The following is a 21,289-nucleotide window of genomic DNA, read 5'->3' on the forward strand; positions in this document are numbered from 1 at the left end:
TATTTTGTCATTTAGAAAAAAGTTTTATATATAATCTAATGAAGTTAGATCTCTAAACTTTTTTACATAACATTAGGGGAGCCTAAAGAGAAATAATCCACTTGGTTAGAGAGAGACATTTTAATCTGTTTTTAATGAAATAGTAACATTTTAAAGTGTATGTTTGGGGAAAAATGTCCGGCCTTCAGTGGGGCAAAATACCCCCAGGGCAATCCAAAGCAAGACAATGGTACCTATATTAGCATTTTCCAGAATCATATCCAAATCATCTATAAGTAACTTAATTGAATTACACAATCAATTTTGAGATACTTTAGGGTGATTTGGGTAGGGTGTGCGAAACTAAAAAGAGGATATTAATAGTGAGATGTGCAATACCATTTTGTTTCGATATTTTATTTATTTAATTAAAATAATATACCTATTTTTTAGGTTTTAAGAGCCAAGTACCAAAATACCAAAGTAAAAATGTATGAAATGGTTTAACACACTATTCTTCAGGGGGGACCCTTTATAAAGTTTCTGTTTTTATTCAATAACAACCCAAAAATATGAATTCTGCCCACTTATTTCCCTTCAAAAATGTGTTTGCTTAAGGATAACCAGTATGAATATATCTAAATCTTACTAAATGTAGTTTTTTTTCTGTCAGAAAATACTACACGTTCCCTTAGACGTTGTATATACTTTTATAAATCCAAGACTTGTCCAACATTTTATAAAGTAGTCCAATACTTAATAACATTGACACCCCAGACAACTTTCCCCTAAGACATGGGCAAAAAAATAGATATAACTCAAAAACACATTGTTCTAACCGCTTGCACTTCCTTCAATATTTTCCATGTTTAAACGTTTAAACTCACTGCCCTGGCCCCTGTTTTCAGGATGGGAAATATTGTTCTCGATAGAATAAGATCAGAAGCATGCATTAGGCAATGTAAAAGCCATGTCCTGTTTACTTTATAGACACAGGCCTAAGGGTTATCATTGGTGGCCACTCACTGTCACTCAAGGACCTAGTGGGTGTTACCCAATGTCTGTTACCAGTTTACTTCGTAGGATTTACAAAAGGTAATTTAGTGTAACCGTGATTGACACTGACAGTAGACATCGACAAGCGTGATATACATGCTACGAACAGAACACGGATACACTTTAACTGTAACCGCGCAGTTTTAGATAAAGGAGCTAAACATTTTTTTGTATTACTTAATCGTAAAACCACCGGCCGTTATCAACCAGTGCCTTCTATCTGGGAGTTCGTGAAGAAGTGACGACGGTTTCTACACTTTTACATTTGGTGCCTGGACTGGTCGATTCATTGAGTGTCTTTATGTGACAGTTGCGCTATTTGCCCGTTTGCTTTTCGAGATGGCAGAATTACCACCGCCGCAACAGTTGGTTGATATTGACCCGGATTTCGAGCCGCTCTCCCGCCCCCGGTCATGCACCTGGCCTCTGCCTCGACCGGAGTTCATCGAACCCGCCAGCTCGAACACATCTTCACCGGCGCCTGCAGTCAAGCAGGAGCCTGTCGAATACATTAGTAACCTCCGTTTGTTAGAGGAGTCAGAGGACTACCAGGAGGATGAGAAACGGCTCGTTTTGTGCAATGATTTTCAATGCCAGGAGAAATGCATACACCAGCAACAGCAGCAACATCATCCACAGCAGTTACAGAAACACCCGGGTACTCTGCTGCCACACCAGCAACAGGTGCCCCCGCTCTCGTCCCCCGTCGGGTCAAATTCGGTGGCCGCTGCTGCCGCCGCTGCGCAGAGGAAAAGCAGCTCGTCGCGTCGGAACGCGTGGGGGAATATGTCCTACGCGGACCTCATCACCAAGGCGATAGAGAGCTCACCCGAGAAGCGACTCACCTTGTCTCAGATCTATGACTGGATGGTGAAGAGCGTGCCATATTTTAAGGATAAAGGAGACAGTAATAGCTCTGCAGGTTGGAAGGTAAGCAAGCAATAAGCATCCATTCGCGCTTAATATCTAATATGACATTATGTAGGCCTATTTTACAGCCATCACGTTATGAATTGTCCCTGAATTATAGGCTACCCTGTGTCAAGTCAATTAAATTGTGTCCCAGGTCATTAATTCACTACGTGCCACAATGTCCCGCAGTGCAGAATCACGGATAGATGGGGGTATTTGGAGATCACGGGGCAGTGACTTAAACATGTGTATCTTAGATCGATTGTCTGGGGCAAAGTTTACTTTCCCTCATGTAACAAAGATGATAATTTTGTTGGCCTACCTGACCAATTCCAGTCCACTTTCTTAGTGGGTCCGTGGTCCTCCCTATGTTATCAGATTTGCTATTAGCAATAAGCATTATCATCTGTAGCCCAACTGATGCATTTACTCTATTGGACAGAACATCCTGATTTGTTATTACATGCTTATTACATTATTTTGTATTATACATGTAAATGCATCATTATTAATTATTATTCACTCAAATATATATTTTGGGTTTCTATTGCAAAGTACACTTAGTACACAAAATATAAAGAAAACCTTTTTCCAGGACATACACTGCCCAGGTGAAAGCTATGATCCCTTATTGATGTCACTTGTTGAAACCACTTAAATCAGTGTAGATGAAAGGGAGAAGACAGGTTAAGTATTTTTAAGTGCCTTTGAACGGGTTTGGTAGTAGGTGCCAGGGGCACCAGTTTGTGTCAAGAACTGCAACACTGCTGGGTTTTTCCACTCTCAACAGTTTCCCGTGTGTATCAAGAATGGTCCACCACCCAAAGGACATCCACCCAACTTGACACAAATGTGCGACGCATTGGAGTCAACATCCCTGTAGAATGCTATCGACACCATGTGAAGTCCATGCCCTAATGAAGTGAGGCTCTTTTGAGGGGAAAAGGTGGTCCCTGATTTGATTGACGCAAATCAGGGAGCCAAATTATGCAATCTGGTTCCCGACTTTCACCAAAAAGTACACTATGCTTGAAACTCTGGTTTAAATATAGTGGTAGCAATGGAGAACTTGGATCACCCTCTTTTTTTTTTTTTTACCAAAAAGCTAAAACTGTTTTCAAAATACATTAGCCAAAACTGATTTTAAGTGTTTTCCCGGTAATTGCATTAAGAATTGCGCATTGACTTCTTGTCATAACACATGTTTCCCTACCTATGGCTCTCGCAACTTGAAAGCACCTTGAGGAATGCTTCTCTCACACTGAACACACAACAAGCCGACTAGGTAAATAGGTAAACTACTCTACTATGGGGTTGTCTGATTTTGTTTTAATAACAACCTTACATGGCAAAAAATATTAGCACTGGAAAGTTGCACCTGAGTGATATAGGCTTTGAATTACTTTGCCAGCAGCTACAGTAGACTACACACCTCTGTCTGAGTTGAGCGCTGCTGTGGTGCGCATTATAGACGATTTCATTCCCTTTGTCTGAACATCGGAGTGTTAGCAACAATCATGCAAACTTGTTCTCAACTTGCCTACCTGGTAGATTTTAAATGCAGATCTACACTGACCTCAAAAACGTCATCTCCAGAATCCATATGATGGAAATTCGTTGCAGTGACGGAGAGCATTAATCCCTCTGACAAATTCAGAGAAGTTGACTTGTTTCTCAAAGCTGGAGTGTTAATTCTGTCTACACAGAGTGATGCTCTCTTCCAGTGAAGAGCACATCTCTCAATTAAAGGTGGACCATCTTGCTTATCATAAATGCTTTATAGAGCATTCATAAACTATTCATAAGTACTACACAGATGCTTCACAAATCATCTAAAAAGACTCAGCTTTGGTAATACAATTTAAAATAAGGCATTTATAAATGGTTTGTTTAATGTTGTATCTAAGGATACGAATAGGGGCCTTCTCACAGGCACAGATAACTGTGTAGCCCACAATGACTGCTGTGTGGATTGAGCAGTCATTTGAAAGAGTAAGAACATTTCAGCGAGACAACTCAAAGGCGAAAGCCATTAAAGCCAAGATAATGGAATTCATTGCCCTTGACAATCAACTGTTCTGTCTTGGGTGATGTTCGCTTTCGCCGACTGGTCGAGCACCGGTACACACTGCCAAGTGCGCTATTTTTCAGATGTTGCCCTACCGAAGTTGCATAGTGATAGCGTCACTGCTATTAGCTTCACGACATACATACTATGGAACACCATTTGGGTCTTTGCGTGTCAAAAAAGATACAGTAGCACTGTCAAAGCTGTACAAAAAGGTCTGCAAACACCAGCCACGTTGATAATAAAGCAATTTGTTTGACCACAACTTCTGGGGTAGCTAGCTTTAGCTTGGAACCTAGCTAGCACCAATACAACCAACCTGAAAACATTGACCAGTAGAAACTGCAGTCATTTTTATTATTCTTAGCAATGATTTAGGAATCCTTGTGATTAAGTATTAGTTAGGTTGCCACTTGTTGTTCGCCTATTGAAATTGAACTTCAGTTCTTGAAAATAAATAACTAGCCAGCTACTTAACCCTGTTGCCCAAAGCTAACGTTATAATCAGCCAGCTAGCTTCATCTGGCTAGCCACAATAAAGATTAGGCACAATAGTGGAATTTGCAAAAGTATGTTATTGACAGTGATGCAAATAAATACAAATAGTAGAATTATGCCATACTTTATTTTGAAGGCTAACCACAAAGTCCACTATTGTGGCTAATCCTTATTGTGGCTAGCTTCACATAGATGGGTCTGACCACCATTAATAAAATACGAACTGTCTTATAAATTAGGGTTATTTTAGATGACACCTAGCTATATAGTTAGCTAGCTAACTATAGCTACTGAAACATTGTCATTTTTCTATGTTTTTGGGGAACATTGTTTGCATCCATAAGCTAGCTAGCTTTTTTTATGACCAGAACTGTAGGTGTGCGAGACAACGTTACCAGCATCATAGCATACGTATCGATGAATCGTTGTGACATATGAAATATGAGTGATAGTGTAATCAATGTGTAATAACTACGTAAAAAATTTATGAACGCGTTAAATTGTGACATGCAGTCATATTCAGGTCCTAATTGGTCAACAAGCTTATTTGACACGCAAAGACCCAAATGGCGTTCCATAGACATCCTGGTTGAGAATGAAATTACTGAACAAATTAACAACGCAACAGCACAGCAAGTTAGTGAAAGAAATAGGTTTTGATGATGTTTTACTGATATTGGGGACATACGTAAATGCCAACAAAATCACTTTTTGGTCAGTGTGTGTGTGTGTGTGTGTGTGTGTGTGTGTGTGTGTGTAACCTTTATTTAACTAGGCAAGTCAGTCAAGAACAAATTCCTATTTACAATGACGGCCTACCCCGACCAAACCCGGATGACACTGGACCAATTGTGCGCCGCCCTATGGGACTCCCAATCACGGCCGGATGTGATACGGTCTGGATTAGAACCAGGGACTGTAGTGACGCCTCTTACACTGAGATGCAGTTCCTTAGACTGCTGCGTCTGTGTGTGTTAACTATTTAACTCTACTAGAATGCTTAAAAGGCCGCTAAAATGTTAAATATCGGTTATCGGTATTGTTTTTTTTGGGTATCGGCCAAAAATGTAATATCGGTGCATCACTAGTGTCGCTCATTCAACCCACTCACATAGCTGAAGTTTTAGCATAGCAGTCTTGCGGTTGTTATGTTACTCTAATGGACGTCAGGGGCCCCTCCATTCTTCAGGATAAAAATAGATGTGGAGAGTTACCTGTATTTACCTGTGAGAGAGGTACTCCAGAGGTGTGTTCCAAGACGTAACAGTCATGGTCTGCCTATGCGTGCTGCCACAAAACGTCTGCCCACGTTCCCCTTGAGACAGCGCCGTGTCAACATTCCATGAGGTCATGGGATGTTTCTGTGGATCCACTTTTAAGCTGTAGCTGTGGGCATATGTATCAGAGATCAAATTTGATTTGTCAAATGCGCTAGAATACACTTTACTGCGAAATGTTTGCTCACTAGCCCTTCCCAATGAAGCAGCGAGAGAAAGAGAGAAAGCGAGAGAGAAGGAACAAAAAGCAAGACAGACAGACAGAGAGAAAGAGAAGGAAGAGAGAGAGAGTAGAATTGTTATTGATTCAGGAAAGCTAACCTGCTGCTCACACATTTCGTGCTACTGCTGTTGTGGTTCACTTTGAAGTTCCCCTCTAGTATAGGAAGACTATCGTATTATTGTCTTCTTTTCAGTCCAGCGTACAGTTATGATGGGCTCAGCCCAGCAAAGCTTTGGCGGTCTGTCTCCACTCCCGAGTGTAAATCATTGACTGTGAAACAGTTAAGTGTCTCTCAGCAGGCCCCTGGGAAAGAAAGACAGGAGGAGAGAAAGGGAAAAAGGAGAGAGGAGAGCAGCAGGTTCCAGAGATCAAGTACAAAAAACCACCTAGGGGAAGTGTGATTTAAATCTCTGTATCAAAGTCATGTCATAATTTATTTGATTGAACCTTTATTTAACTAGGCAAGTCAGTTAAGAGCAAATTCTTATTTTACAATGACGGCCTACCCCGGCCAAACCCTCCCCTAACCCGGACGACGCTGGGCCAATTGTGTGCCGTCCTATGGGACTTTTGATCACGGCCGGTTGTGATACAGCCCGGGATTGAACCAGGGTCTGTAGTGACGCCTCTATGACTGAGATGCAGTGCTTTAGACCACCGCACCTCTCGGGAGCCCCATGCTGTGCTGGTTCATTGGTTTTAGATTTATATATTGACAAATAACTGAATGTGTAACAACTTCCGTTCCACCTGAATTGTGTGTATGTGTCTGTCTGTGTGTCGGTCACTGTAGTGTAAGGAATGCGACTGGCAAACCCCCTGTCCATATCAACTTATCCATTGTGATCTTAAAGGTAAACTCATCCTAAACCAGCACTCTGAGACGCTTGATAGGCCACATACAGCCCCTGACTAGGGTGAGTGACGGCTCTAAGTGTGAGGTTGGCGGGGGAGAGAGAGAGAGAGAGAGTCTGTCACTGGAGTGAAAGGAATGCGACTGGCAAACCCGCTCGGTGACTTTATAGGCACCGTGCCCATTTGGGGTGGCACTGCACTCCTATTGGCTGTATGTGTATTCCGAGTTTTACCACAACCCAATTGAATTAATGCTGGTCGTGTTTAGTTTCTGTTCAAGACGTGTTGGCAAAGAACGAAAGCTAGGAGGAGTGGGCAGACAGGCCTGTAAGGAGAACAGTGAGGGAGCAATATATCTGTTTAATCAGAGGACCTGTAGCTACACTATACCAGTATTAAAGGACTGAAGAATGGTTTGTCTTCGTCATATAGACTTGCTAAAGAAATGTCCCAAAATAATTTACACTGCCTATAATGATCATTTCAGCACATTGTATTGACTGTCCTTCTAAACCAGGTTAAATGCAATGTTTTCTTACAGATTCCTTTTTGACCCAGCTTAACTAGGCCTATAGGCAGTGTCCATGATGCTATGGTTTGTTTGTGTGTCAATCTTGAACATTTTGTTCCTTTGAAACTCTTAACACACACATACACACCCTTGTTTATATAAGTAGTGGTGTACTCTGTGTCCTTGTCCATATTCTTCAACAGCACTGTGTATGTAGCAAAGGACACTGCTTCTGGTAGCTGTGCAAATGTTTATCAGTCAGCCTTGATATGGCTGGTCGCTGGATGAACGTAGGTACCCCAGTAACCTTTGAAGTCCAGAGGAGTGAGGGGAGAGATTCTCCCTCCCTCTCCAGTGATGCACCACGTGCTTTGTCCTCCCTTCTGTCACTAATTTTACTGACTTCTTCTCTCGAAACAAACAAGTTATAGGACATCTGTTGGAATACTAGAGAGAGCGAGCCCCGCTGCAGTGCGCCTTATGATATTCTAGGACAAGAGGAGCACAACAAACAGTGAGTGTGTTCAGAGTTGGTCATGGAAAGATTTGGCATACAGGTTGTTGGCACCTAAACGCACTGTTGTCAATTCTACCAGGCTTTGAGTTTGTTGTGGTGCCTTACAGACAGACATCCAGTCAATCAGAGAAAGCTTTACTCAGCTTTATTCCTCCACCGGCTGATTTGGTGAGCAGCAGACACTAGACTAGACGGTTGTAGAAATACCTTAAGTAACATAAGCCTCTGTGGAGGTGGTCTGGCGCTAGGCCAGTTCAATAAGAGCTATCGTAATGCTGGCACAGAATGTTCTCTCGTTTACTACAGCACTGTGAGCTTAGAGCAGGCTGGCGTGTATCAAGCATTTCAGAGTAGGACTAGGAGTGCTGATCTATAATCCTTAACAGCTTGTTTGTGCTTGTTAAATAAAAAGGCCCACATACTGTATTTTGTCACTCAAAACATTCCTCAGTGCGAAAGGAATGTAACAAAATATATACATATTCTCGTACGGACGGACGGTAATATTCTTTATCAGTCAAAACACTTTTTCCGACGCTATCTTTTGCAGCACCGACCGAGGCACCGCCGTGGGTAGGCTAAGTGTGAGTATGGATGTGTGAGTTCAGATGGGGTGACTCGTCTTATAAGAGACATTACGCAAACAAAAAACATTTACTGGAATTGGAATGCCCTGGGCCAAAGTCTGCTGCCGTGCGTAGGTAGTTAGTCAGCTCAGTGGTGATGATAGGATAGGGAGAGCCGTCTACTTAGACCAGATACAGATGGAATTACAAACAGAAGAGGAGATGCAGACACATTTAGACAGACAGAAATGACAGGTTGCCCCAGACAGACACACACAGCTAGACAGACAGACATGAAACATGGACTCAGAAATTAAGGCTAACCCATCTCCCACACCATTTTGTGCTTTACTTGTGCTGTGTTCAATCTACTTTTTGCAGTATATGCCTAGCAGCCTAAGTGTTTAGGAGTTTAATGTCACTTCTGTGAGATGAAACACCAATAGTGAGTCAGGAAATGCCTGCAGAGCTATGCGTGACTGACGGGGGTGAACAAATCAGTTTCCATTGTGTGAAACAAAACAACTTGGTCACTGCATGGCCGCTTTATGAATTACTGCCCTAGCTACAAGACAGCCTTTTCCTCCTTTTCATTCTAAACCTGTCTGAAATTATTCATCTATAGCCTTTCTTCTTTTTGAACATGGGGGTGAGTCGTGGGTTAGGGGCGCTTGGCTTAGTAGCGACAGAGCTTATTTTTACTCAATTAAATGTTCTTCTTTTTCTGAGTCCTCAGTCTTAACAATAACAGGAGGCAACACAAACACCTCAATCAATGTAGGGGGGAGGGGGCATCAAACATCCTTGAATTCCAGAGTTGTGTGCTCATATCCCTGCGTCGTCCATGTCCTCTAGTTTCCTGTGCGGACTCAACAGCTTGGCCTTTCAGGTCGGTGTCCCAAATGGCTAGTGCTGAGCGATTTAACTGACATCGGTTCAATTATTTGAATTCCATTTTGTTCAGGGGGTTTTCTGTGAGGGCAATGTGCAGTTTCTCTAAAGATAAATCAGATCAAGCCTGAACTGTGCGATTTGTAGTAGGGAGTTGTATTTTCCAACAGGCCAATATTCTACATAGTTTAGCACAGAAAACGTGTTAATTAACTATAATGGCCATAATCCATTGCGAGACTCCTTGTCCGGTCTGAGACGGAGAGAAGAGACAGAAGACAGTGCGATTGAGAGGTATAGAGAGCAGTTGCTTCGTGAGGTATCTATACTTGATCTAAGATGGATAGTTGGTTTTCAGCAGTCATAAAAGTATGCCTTATTTACTTTGAAGAGCTACTAAAATAGTGATTTGTGTCAGACAACACAGGCAGCAGCTCTATATAGATATGTTGACTTGGAATTAAATAATAAAGTCATCAAATAGGCCTAAAACAAATGTAATATACTGTGCCTTCAGAAAGTATTCACACCCCTTGACTAATGTGAAAGTGGAATGTTTACAAATGAATTAAAATTAAAAGCTGAAATTAGTAAGTATTCAACCCCTTTTGTTATGGCAAGTCTAAATATATTCAGGAGTAAAAATGTGCTTAACAAGTCACATGAGTAGCATGGACTGACCCTGTGTGCAATAATAGTGTTTAACGTGATTTTTTAATGACTACCTCATCTCTGTATCCCACACATACAATTATCTGTCAGGTCTCTCAGTCGAGCAGTGAATTTCAAACAGAGATTCAACCACAAAGACCAGGGAGGTTTTCCAAATGACTCGCAAAGAAGGGCTTCTATTGGTAGAAGGGATGAAGGACAAAAAATGAAGAAAAAAAGAACACTGAATATCCCTTTCAGCATGTTGAAGTTATTCATTACACTTTGTAGTGATTGTATGGTGTATCAATACACCCAAAGATACGGCTGTCCTTCTTAACTCAGTTGAGGAGAGGAAGGAAATCACAGGGATTTCACCATGAGGGCAAGGGTGAATTTAAAACAGTTACTGAGTTCAATGGCTTTGATAGGGGAAAACTAAGGATGGATAAACAACATTGTAGTTACTCCACAATACTAACCTAATTGATAGAGTGAAAAGAAGGAAGCCTGTACAGAATAAAAAATATTCCAGAACATGCATCCTGTTTGCAACAAGGCACTACAGTGATTCTGCAAAGAATGTGGTGAAGCAATTAATTTTTTTCCACGAATACAAAGTGTTATGTTTGGTGCAAATCCAATACGCACATTACTGAGTACCACTATCAATATTTTCAAGCATAGTGGTGACTGCATCATGTTATGGGTAAAAAAACACACACAAAAAACGTAATGAAGCTAAGCACAGAGGAAAACATGGTTGTCTGATTTCCACCAGACACTGTGAGATAAATTCACCTTTCAGCAGGACAATAACCTAAAACACAAGGCCAAATCTACACTGAAGTTGCTTATCAAGGCCGAGTTACAGTTTTGACTTAAATCTACTTGAAAATCTATGGCAAGACATGAAAAGGGTTGTCTAGCAATGATCAACAACCAATTTGACAGAGCTTGAAGAATAAAAACTAAAAAGTTGCACTATCCAGGTGTGCAAAGCTGTTAGTGACTTACCAGAAAATATTCTAACATATTGACTCGGTTGTGAATACTGTATTTCGGATTCAAAAAATGTGCTATAATTTCTAAATGGGATATGGGATATTGTGTGTAGATGGTTAATATTTTTTAAATATTTGTTTTTACATTTAATCTATTTTGAATTCCGGCTGTAACACAATAAGTAAAAGGGTCGGAATACTTTCTGAAGGCACTGTATATAAGCACATCATGCCTGTATGTTTATGAATGCGTCCATCTGTCTGTCTGTAGTGTGTAAGCTGCTATGTGACCAAAAGTCAGTACAAGCCATTGCATCATGTGACTCAGTTTAGCTGTGGAACATTCGTGGGTGGCGGGGTGAGGGAGTGTTTGTGCGTGCATGCGTGTTGTTGGCCATGGGGTGACGGAGTTGGGAGTGTGAAGGGTCGGTTGTGTGACATTGCATGTAGTCACCATGAACTCTAAGGATTGGAATCAAGTGCCTTAACCATTCATGACCACAAAGTCTCCTGTTTGAGCCCTGTCCTGCAGTAAAGGCCCACTCATTGGAGACACAGGGAGAGCTGCAGCTTGGGCGTTTGTGTGGGTAAGTCAGTCTGCTGGCATGAACTGAGGTCATGTCTTTGGTACTACTACTATGTTGTCAACCAACAATAAAACACAAGAATACTGTTATGACAAATACCGCATAGGCATGGCATACATTTAGTGGTTGAAAATTTGATTTCAGGTGATTATAACCTGTTAATAACAAAATAAATACAGCACTTTGACAAAAGATCCGGGAACACAACCTCAAAGAGCATCCTTGCTTGTTGTGTGCAAATGGCTGTTTTCCTTTAATCTAAAAACAAACAAGCAAACAAACATAACAGGAGTTTTTCATGTCATGTTATGCTGGCCCAACCCCCGGCCCCGGCCCTAAGTCCCGGATGGTGGAACCTTTGGCGATTGGTTATTTTTACCCCTTCCTGTAAAAACAGCAGCAGCTCGGTCGGTGCCTTGGTTCGTCCCCCACAATGAACTATGATGCACATCCTGCTGACTGGCTGGAAAATAGCACCGGTCTGCCGTGTGTTCGTATCTCCTCCGTCCTGAAAAACATAAGGGCCAGGCAGGGTGGGAGGGGGGGAAGAGGGAAGGGTAGGGAGGTTGGGGTAGCAAGAGGAGGGAGGGAGATGGTGAGATAGAGAGGGAGGGAGTAGGTAGGGAGGCAGAAGGGAAGCAGAGGGGAGGGAGAGTTAAGGAGAGTGGGAGGAGGGAGAGAGGGAGGCAAGGAGGGAGAGAGGAGTTAAGTCGCTAACAGCCTTTGCGCGGCGTGTGGGGTGGCCCATTCATTTTCAATGAAGCCTTAGGTGAGGGGCCAAAATTCTATCCAGGCGGCGCTGTCGGCGGTGCTCATGCCTGTGAAGGCATGCACAAGCCGAGGCGGAGAAAATAGAAATCTATTCTATTTCTGAAGTGGTGCTGCCGTTGTTGACCAATAACAGAAAACGTAGCCTGCGTGGTGATACATCATCAGCACGTACATCCAACAGAAGGACCAGCAAACTTGCCAACTCTAGCTAGCTGGCAAAAACTTTTCAGTTTACCGAGTCATGTTTAGCAATAAAAATCATTGTTTTCTAATCGTTTTTTGGGGGGTTAATAATTTCTGTAGCATGTAAATACATTTTTATGCATGCTTATGGTGTTATAGAAATTCACTTTTGGCATGTCAATAACGAATGCTTATTTCGTGCTATGGTCACCGCTGGCTGTCGCCCAGTGTGTAAAGGCACGAGCCGCTATTTTTCAGTGAGAATCGCTATTGTTTCCTAGATTTGTTCTAGAAGTTGCTAGAAAACATCTTGCCATTGCCACGACGATGTCACAGCACCAATTTGCCTTGCTGCAGCCCCCAACAATGTAGCTTTTTCGCCTCCTCTCCCACCACAGCTTTCGCCCCTTCTCCCAGAGGGAGGGAGCACAAGACAGGATAGTTCCTGGCTCAGGGTAATTGTGTGTGTGTGTGTGTAAAGTGAGATGTTTTCTCTATTCTCCACAACTGTCCCTCCCTGTGCTCTCCCTATACTGTCTGTCACCTTGTCAACAGTTGATCATATCTATAAAAAGGTCATAGATCAGATCTATATATCTGGTATGTACAGTATTCATACTACCGTAATACGGAAACAATATAGGGTGGGGTAAATTATTCCCAAATGCCACCTCCATCGATGCTGATAGTAATAATAATGATGTTATTTTACTCTTTGTGATAACACCACTCCCCACCACTCTAGTGGGTAGAGGGTGGATTCTGAACTCCACCCTTTCGGAGGTGGAAGGTGTTAGGGGTGGATGCTGCTCTCCACTCTGTGTGTGTGTGTGTGTGTGTGGTTGGGGGAGGGCGGAAGTTACTAGAGGTGGGTGGAGCTTCCTGTGTTCCCCACGCTATGCTTATTTATTACCCATCAGTGTTTGTGTGTCTGTGTGTGCCAGCTGGGCGTTCCAGCCGTTTGCCCTGCCAGAGCAGCCAGCCCTGTCTCGCCGCTTGCCTACCCGCCAGCCTGCCCGCTGGGGAATCTCTCTCTCCCCTGGGTTAGCCTGGAGGCCCTGGAGGCTGGGGCTAGGCGCCAAAGAGAGGAAGGGAGGGGAGGGGGAGAGAGAGAAAGAGTGAGTGCACCACGCCATGAACGGCATCTTCCTGGAACTCAGTGTTTTTCTCAATGAGCTGTGATCTGAGCCATCGCCAGCCACACGTGTAGCAGCTCTGTAACTCTGTGTGTGTGTGAGACTAACTTCCTGTTAATGTTTATTTTGTATTTTTGGGGGTGGGGTTTGGGTTCCTTAGAGATCCCTGAAGACCATGTCTGAAATGTGTTTTTAATACATGTACGAAAATGTATGCACTCACTACTGTAAGTCGCTCTGGATAAGATTGTCTGCTAAATTACTAAAATGTAATCATTACAACACCACAGGGGTATACTACAAAGCAGGATCAATGAGTTAGCCAGCTAACTTCAAGTTTTAATGTCACGTGCACACGTACAGGGAAATGCCATAATTACAAGCTCTAAACCGAACAAGGTAGTAAACAATACCAATGTAGTACTAAAAATTATGTAAGGTAGAATAAAAACAATAAAATAAGAACATGAGAAAGTAAGAAGCTATATACAGTGTCTTGCGAAAGTATTCGGCCCCCTTGAACTTTGCGACCTTTTGCCACATTTCAGGCTTCAAACATAAAGATATAAAACTGTATTTTTTTGTGAAGAATCAACAAGTGGGACACAATCATGAAGTGGAACAACATTTATTGGATATTTCAAACTTTTTTAACAAATCAAAGACTGAAAAATTGGGCGTGCAAAATTATTCAGCCCCCTTAAGTTAATACTTTGTAGCGCCACCTTTTGCTGCGATTACAACTGTAAGTCGCTTGGGGTATGTCTCTATCAGTTTTGCACATCGAGAGACTGACATTTTTTGCCATTCCTCCTTGCAAAACAGCTCGAGCTCAGTGAGGTTGGATGGAGAGCATTTGTGAACAGCAGTTTTCAGTTCTTTCCACAGATTCTCGATTGGATTCAGGTCTGGACTTTGACTTGGCCATTCTAACACCTGGATATGTTTATTTTTGAACCATTCCATTGTAGATTTTGCTTTATGTTTTGGATCATTGTCTTGTTGGAAGACAAATCTCCGTCCCAGTCTCAGGTCTTTTGCAGACTCCATCATTCTTCCAGAATGGTCCTGTATTTGGCTCCATCCATCTTCCCATCAATTTTAACCATCTTCCCTGTCCCTGCTGAAGAAAAGCAGGCCCAAACCATGATGCTGCCACCACCATGTTTGACAGTGGGGATGGTGTGTTCAGCTGTGTTGCTTTTACGCCAAACATAACGTTTTGCATTGTTGCCAAAAAGTTCAATTTTGGTTTCATCTGACCAGAGCACCTTCTTGTTTGGTGTGTCTCCCAGGTGGCTTGTGGCAAACTTTAAACGACACTTTTTATGGATATCTTTAAGAAATGGCTTTCTTCTTGCCACTCTTCCATAAAGGCCAGATTTGTGCAATATATGACTGATTGTTGTCCTATGGACAGAGTCTCCCACCTCAGCTGTAGATCTCTGCAGTTCATCCAGAGTGATCATGGGCCTCTTGGCTGCATCTCTGATCAGTCTTCTCCTTGTATGAGCTGAAAGTTTAGAGGGACGGCCAGGTCTTGGTAGATTTGCAGTGGTCTGATACTCCTTCCATTTCAATATTATCGCTTGCACAGTGCTCCTTGGGATGTTTAAAGCTTGGGAAATCTTTTTGTATCCAAATCCGGCTTTAAACTTCTTCACAACAGTATCTCGGACCTGCCTGGTGTGTTCCTTGTTCTTCATGATGCTCTCTGCGCTTTTAACGGACCTCTGAGACTATCACAGTGCAGGTGCATTTATACGGAGACTTGATTACACACAGGTGGATTGTATTTATCATCATTAGTCATTTAGGTCAACATTGGATCATTCAGAGATCCTCACTGAACTTCTGGAGAGAGTTTGCTGCACTGAAAATAAAGGGGCTGAATAATTTTGCACGCCCAATTTTTCAGTTTTTGATTTGTTAAAAAAGTTTGAAATATCCAATAAATGTCGTTCCACTTCATGATTGTGTCCCACTTGTTGTTGATTCTTCACAAAAAAATACAGTTTTATATCTTTATGTTTGAAGCCTGAAATGTGGGAAAAGGTCGCAAAGTTCAAGGGGGCCGAATACTTTCGCAAGGCACTGTACAGGGTTGGCTTGGGTGGTATACCGTATATACGGTATACCGGGGTATTTGGAAATAGCCACGGGATGGTTTTTCAATACCTTCAATACCTTAAAGTTTTCCAAAGTTTTCCGAAGTTTTCCAATACATGTTTATATTTGTGGCTATTTTTTTAAGTAAACACCTGCAGCCAACTGGTGCAATGCGTTAGGACAGTGGTTCTCAATCCTGGTCCTCTGGACCCAAAGGGATGCACGTTTTTGTTTTTGTTTTTGCCCTAGCACTGCACACCTGATTCAAATCATCAAAGCCATTTTGATCAGCTGTGTAGTGCTAGGGCAAACAAAAATGTGCACCCCTTTGGGTCCCCAGGACCAGGATTGAGAACCAGTGCATTATGAGATAAAGCAGATTCGTGTTCTTATTTCACCTGTCACATTATTTTACATTATGAAGCTTACTTAGTACCCCAGAACAGTGTGGCCAGTCATGTGTTTGTTTGTAAGGTGGTCCCAGCTGTGTATTGACAGGGGTAGCCACAGAAGTGAATGAGATTACAATAAAAAAAGCAAGGTATTTTGTGCAAACACGATGCATGGCTATCATATGTATAATGGTTAGGCCTGCCATAGAAATAATGTAGCCAGCTACATTTCCTAATGTTTTGCTTAAAGTTAATCTTGCAATTTACCTGAGAAAAATCGGTAAACCAAGAAAGTATCTGAGAAAAGAAGCTACATATCAGTCGGAGCGCTGTCTGCTGATAGAATGCCCATTCGGGAATTCTCATCCGAGTTTAGAAGTGCAACTGAAGCACAACATGTGTCTGATGCCGAGCAGAAATTACAATAAGAAGCATTTTAGGTCTCTGTTTACAAAACACAAAGCGTTCATCTTTTTTTCCTGCGTGAAAAACATGCATTTTGTGTTAGCAAGTTATTCTAGGGGTCATGTTATCTAAGTAAGTGGCTGAATTAATAAGGTGACAGGGCATCATGTTGTGTTAGCTTACTGCCGTGTTTGAGAAGGCAAAGCCCTTTGGATGAGTTATTTGTACAGCTGCCACTGTTATCTTGATTTCCTTGCGTTTTTTCTCCTCTCCGTTCTCACCCCCTCTGCTCCTCCCCCCTCTTCTCTGAGCAGAGCAGGCAGGCCTTTTGCCCTAGCGACTACAGACTCCACACAGACACAGGATGTAGACATGCTGCTGGAGAGACAGTACTGCATGCGTCAAAACTTTGTTCATTTGCACGTATCTCATTCACATTTGCTTGTAAATGTCCAAACTAATCAAAAATGACATTCGGTAGCTCCTACCTATATATATATAACTTTATGAGCTGGATTGCCTGTCTTTGCAATTTGTTTATTTTCATTTGTGCTCGTTAGCATATTTAGATAGCAGCCTACATGCAAATTCGCTATTACTTGTGCACATTTTGTTATCATTCTGGTAATAAATGCCCAATGGGCTTTTTTTTCTTTTTTTTTGGCACCCACTTGTGTACTAAACCAGTATTAACATAAATCATGGGGTGAGAGAAGGATGGGATGATATGAAAATCTGGATACCACCCAACCCTAATATAGGGTCAGTTCCAATACCATATTTACAATGTGCAGGGATACAGGAGTGATTGCGGTATAGGGGTAAGGTGAATAGCTATGATATACAGCATCAATTAAAATTGTACTGTATGTGAGCGTGTGTGTGTGCATGTGAATAGAGTCAGTGCCTCTGGAAACTATTCAGACCCCTTAACTTTTTCCCCATTTTGTTAGGCTATGTTCCCTTATCAATATACACACAATACCACATGATGACAAAGCAAAAACAGGTTTTTAGAAATAACTGAAATATTAAATTTACATAAGTATTCATACCCTATTTTCTACATTGTAGAATAATAGTGAAGACATCAACACTATGAAATAACACATATGGAATCATGTAGTAAAAAAAGTATTAAACATATCAAACTATATTTCATATTTGAGATTCTTCAAAGTAGCCACCCTTTGCCTTGATGACACCTTTGCACACTCTTGGCATTCTCAACCAGCTTCATGAGGTAGTCACCTGGAATACATTTGAATTAACAGGTGTGCCTTGTTAAAAGTTAATTTGTGGAATTTATTTCCTTCTTAATGCGTTTGAGCCAATCAGTTGTTGTGACAAGGTAGGGGTGGTTTACAGAAGATAGCCCTATTTGGTAAAAAAAAACAAGTCCATATTATGGCAAGAACAGATCAAATAAGCAAAGAAAAACCACAGTCCATCATTACTTTATTAAGGCATGAAGGTCAGTCAATACGGAAAATGTCAAGAACTTTGAAAGTTTCTTCAAGTGCAGTTGCAAAAACCATCATGCGCTATGATGAAACTGGCTCTCATGAGGACCGCCACAGGAATGGAAGACCCAGAGTTACCGCTGCTGCAAAGGGTAAGTTCATTAGAGTTACCAGCCTCAGAAATCGGCACTTAACTGCACCTCAAATTGCACCTCAGAGAGTTCAAGTAACAGACACATCTCAACATCAACTGTTCAGAGGAGACTGTGAATCAGGCCTTCATGGTTGAATTGAAGAAAACCACTACTAGAAACCACTACTAAAGGCCAATAAGAAGAAGATACTTGTTTGGGCCAAGAAACACGAGCAATGGACATTAGACCGGTGGAAATCTGTGGTCTGTGGAGTCCAAATTTGAAATAGTTGGTTCCAACCGCCGTGTTTTTGTGAAACTCAGAGTAGGTGAACGGACAATCTCGGCATGTGTGGTTCCCACCGTGAAGCATGGAGGAGGTGTGATGATGCTTTGCTGGTGACACTGACAGTGATTTATTTAGAATTCAAGGCACACTTCACCAGCATGGCTACCACAGCATTCTGCAGCGATACACCATCTCATCTGGTTTGTGCTTAGTGGGACTATCATTTGTTTTTCAAAAGGACAATGACCCAACACACCTCCAGGCTGTGTAAGGGCTATTTGACCAAGAAGGAGAGTGAGGGAGGGCTGCATCAGATGACCTGACCTCAACCCAATTGAGATGGTTTGGGATGAGTTGGACCGCAGAGTGAAGGAAAATCAGCCAACGAGTGCTCAGCATATATGGGAACTCCTTCAAGACTGTTGGAAAAGCATTTCAGGTGAAGCTGGTTGAGAGAATGCAAAGCTGTCATCAAGGCAGAGGGTGGCTACTTTGAAGATACTCAAATATAAAATACATTTTGATTTGTTAAACACTTTTTTGGTTACTACATGATTCCATATGTGTTATTTCATAGTTTTGATGTCTTCACTATTATTCTGCAATGTAGAAAATAGTTTTTAAAAAACTACAAAATAAAAACCCTGGAATGGGTAGGTGTGTTCAAGCTTTTGACTGGTACTGTAGTTATAGAGAAACAACAAAAACAATAGTTGCATCCAACTAGTTCATCCGTTCTACTACTCAATCAAGACCACCATCATAATGTCTGCTATAGAAACCACCCCATGTTGCTCCAGTCTGTCTGCCCTCTCACAGCCCACTGAAACCCCAGACAGATTAATGGACTGAGCTGTGGGCCCCCAGCCAGCCCGATGAATCCCTGTTCCTCATAATTACTTGCAGTGCTGCGATGTGTGTTGTATTGTTAGTGGTGGCCTAGAGGCCCCCCAAGGCCCCGAATATATGGAGTTGATAGGGAGGTAATTATCCTGTCGCTTGCTGGCTGGAACTAGAGTACAATGCAACGGCCCCGCGTGCCACACATTCCACAGCCTCACACAGCCTGCCTCATAGACCATAGACCCGGCACTGTATTACTGCTGTACAGCCTCTTTAGACATCAGCCTCACACACATAGATACAGGCAGGAATGCAAGCAGGCAGACTAACTCACACACACACTCACTCACTCAAAGGTGTTTACATGCCTTTACCCTCCACTACATCACTGCTGTCCATATAGAAAGTAGTGTTGCACGGTATACCAAAACTTCTGTGCTTTTTCGATACAAACTATATTACGTTTCAGTACTAGAATTTTCATAACGAAAATAGTTCGGTACTTCTGTCAAATGTGTCTCGTGATTGAGATAATCAAGTCTGTCTATCAGCGCAGCCCCTTTGTAGCGCGAAGAGCAAAATGCCTGCTGCCCTTCCTCATTCATTGCTAGATCTTTCTGGGCTGCATTGTTAGCTACCCACTCAGGCTGCACTGAAATTAACGCACTTGAATAATGGAACACGGCATGTAGACATATTTAACTGTTCATTACTGTTCGCAAAACAATGTCTCGCTTACAGCTGAAGCAACATCAATTCACTAACCTAGCATATAACAAAATATGCTGATTTCAAAGCTGATTGTCACCAAAAACTTTATTTCACTTCATCTCCCTCGCCTCCCTCATTCACTTGTCTTGTGAATCAATGTAGGCTACATCTTGATTAACCCAATTTATCACAGCTCAATGCTATATATAGATGTCAACACAGTTGACCACAACAGTCCTAGATAGAAACCCCCTAGTACACAAGGTCAATATTATCTCTGTACTATATTTTCTGGACCCTATTCTCAGGGTTTCCAGGAGATTAAAACATCCCTATTTGTTGCTCTAGTCTAGAAGGAAGCACATTTGGGTTCATGTGCTCAACAAACCAATTAAATTAAAATGTTTACAGTGTAAAACAAATAGAAATGTGACCGTGTATTAATTAGTTTTGATTAATATCATCATGCGCAGATAAAAGAAATTACAAATAAAAAAATTACTACTTCATATGTATATATTTTTATACTCAAAGTGCATGTTGAATGGTGTTTTGGTCTGAAGTTGTGTGAGTGGAATATACAGAGGACTATACTACAAAGCAGGATCAATGATTTAGCTAGCTAATTTTGATAAGAAACCAGAAATAAACTAGAGATTTTCTGGTTCATTAAAAATAGCTAAACTTTGATATGTTTTTTTGTAGACCAATTAGACCATGCCCAGAAAAACAGGGCTGCAGTCGAGCAGGTCGAGAGCTTTAAGTTCCTCAAGTTCCAAATCACTAAGGACTTAAAATGGTCCACACACACACTTATAAAGAAGGCACAACAGTGACTCTTCCCCCTCAGGAGGTTGACAATTTTGGCATGGGCACTCAAATCTTCAAAAAGTTCTACAGCTGCACCATTGAGAGCATCTTGACTGGCGGCATCACTGCTTCGTATGGCAACCGCAACACCTTTGATCACATGGCGCTGCAAAGGGTGGCGCGGACAGCATAGTATATCACTGGGGCCGAGCTACCTGCGATCCAGGACCTCTATATCAGGCGGTGTGAAAGGAAAAAAGGGCCAGAAAATCTTTAAAGACTCCAGCCACCCAAGCCATAGACTATTCTCTCTGCTTCCGCATGGCAAGCGGTCCCGGTGCATCAAGTCTGACACCAACCACTGCATCGGCTTGCTAGAGATGTCACTACAGACCCGGGTTCGATCCCAGGCTGTGTCGTATCCGGCAGCGACTGGGAGACCCATGAGG

General features: G+C 42.0%; 1 protein-coding gene across 1 annotated transcript in view; it reads left to right on the forward strand.

The window, feature by feature from the left end:
- The first annotated feature begins 1,038 nt into the window (after positions 1-1,038).
- Positions 1,039-21,289, forward strand: part of LOC110534227 (forkhead box protein O1-A) — a 90,741-nt gene continuing 70,490 nt past the window's right edge. The window contains exon 1 of the mRNA XM_021618954.2: positions 1,039-1,965. Coding sequence (XP_021474629.1) covers positions 1,375-1,965 — 591 coding nt within the window. The 5' untranslated portion in view covers positions 1,039-1,374. The remainder of the gene's footprint in view (positions 1,966-21,289) is intronic.

The sequence above is a fragment of the Oncorhynchus mykiss genome, chromosome 10 (assembly GCF_013265735.2).
Source record: "Oncorhynchus mykiss isolate Arlee chromosome 10, USDA_OmykA_1.1, whole genome shotgun sequence".
NCBI lineage: Eukaryota > Metazoa > Chordata > Actinopteri > Salmoniformes > Salmonidae > Oncorhynchus > Oncorhynchus mykiss.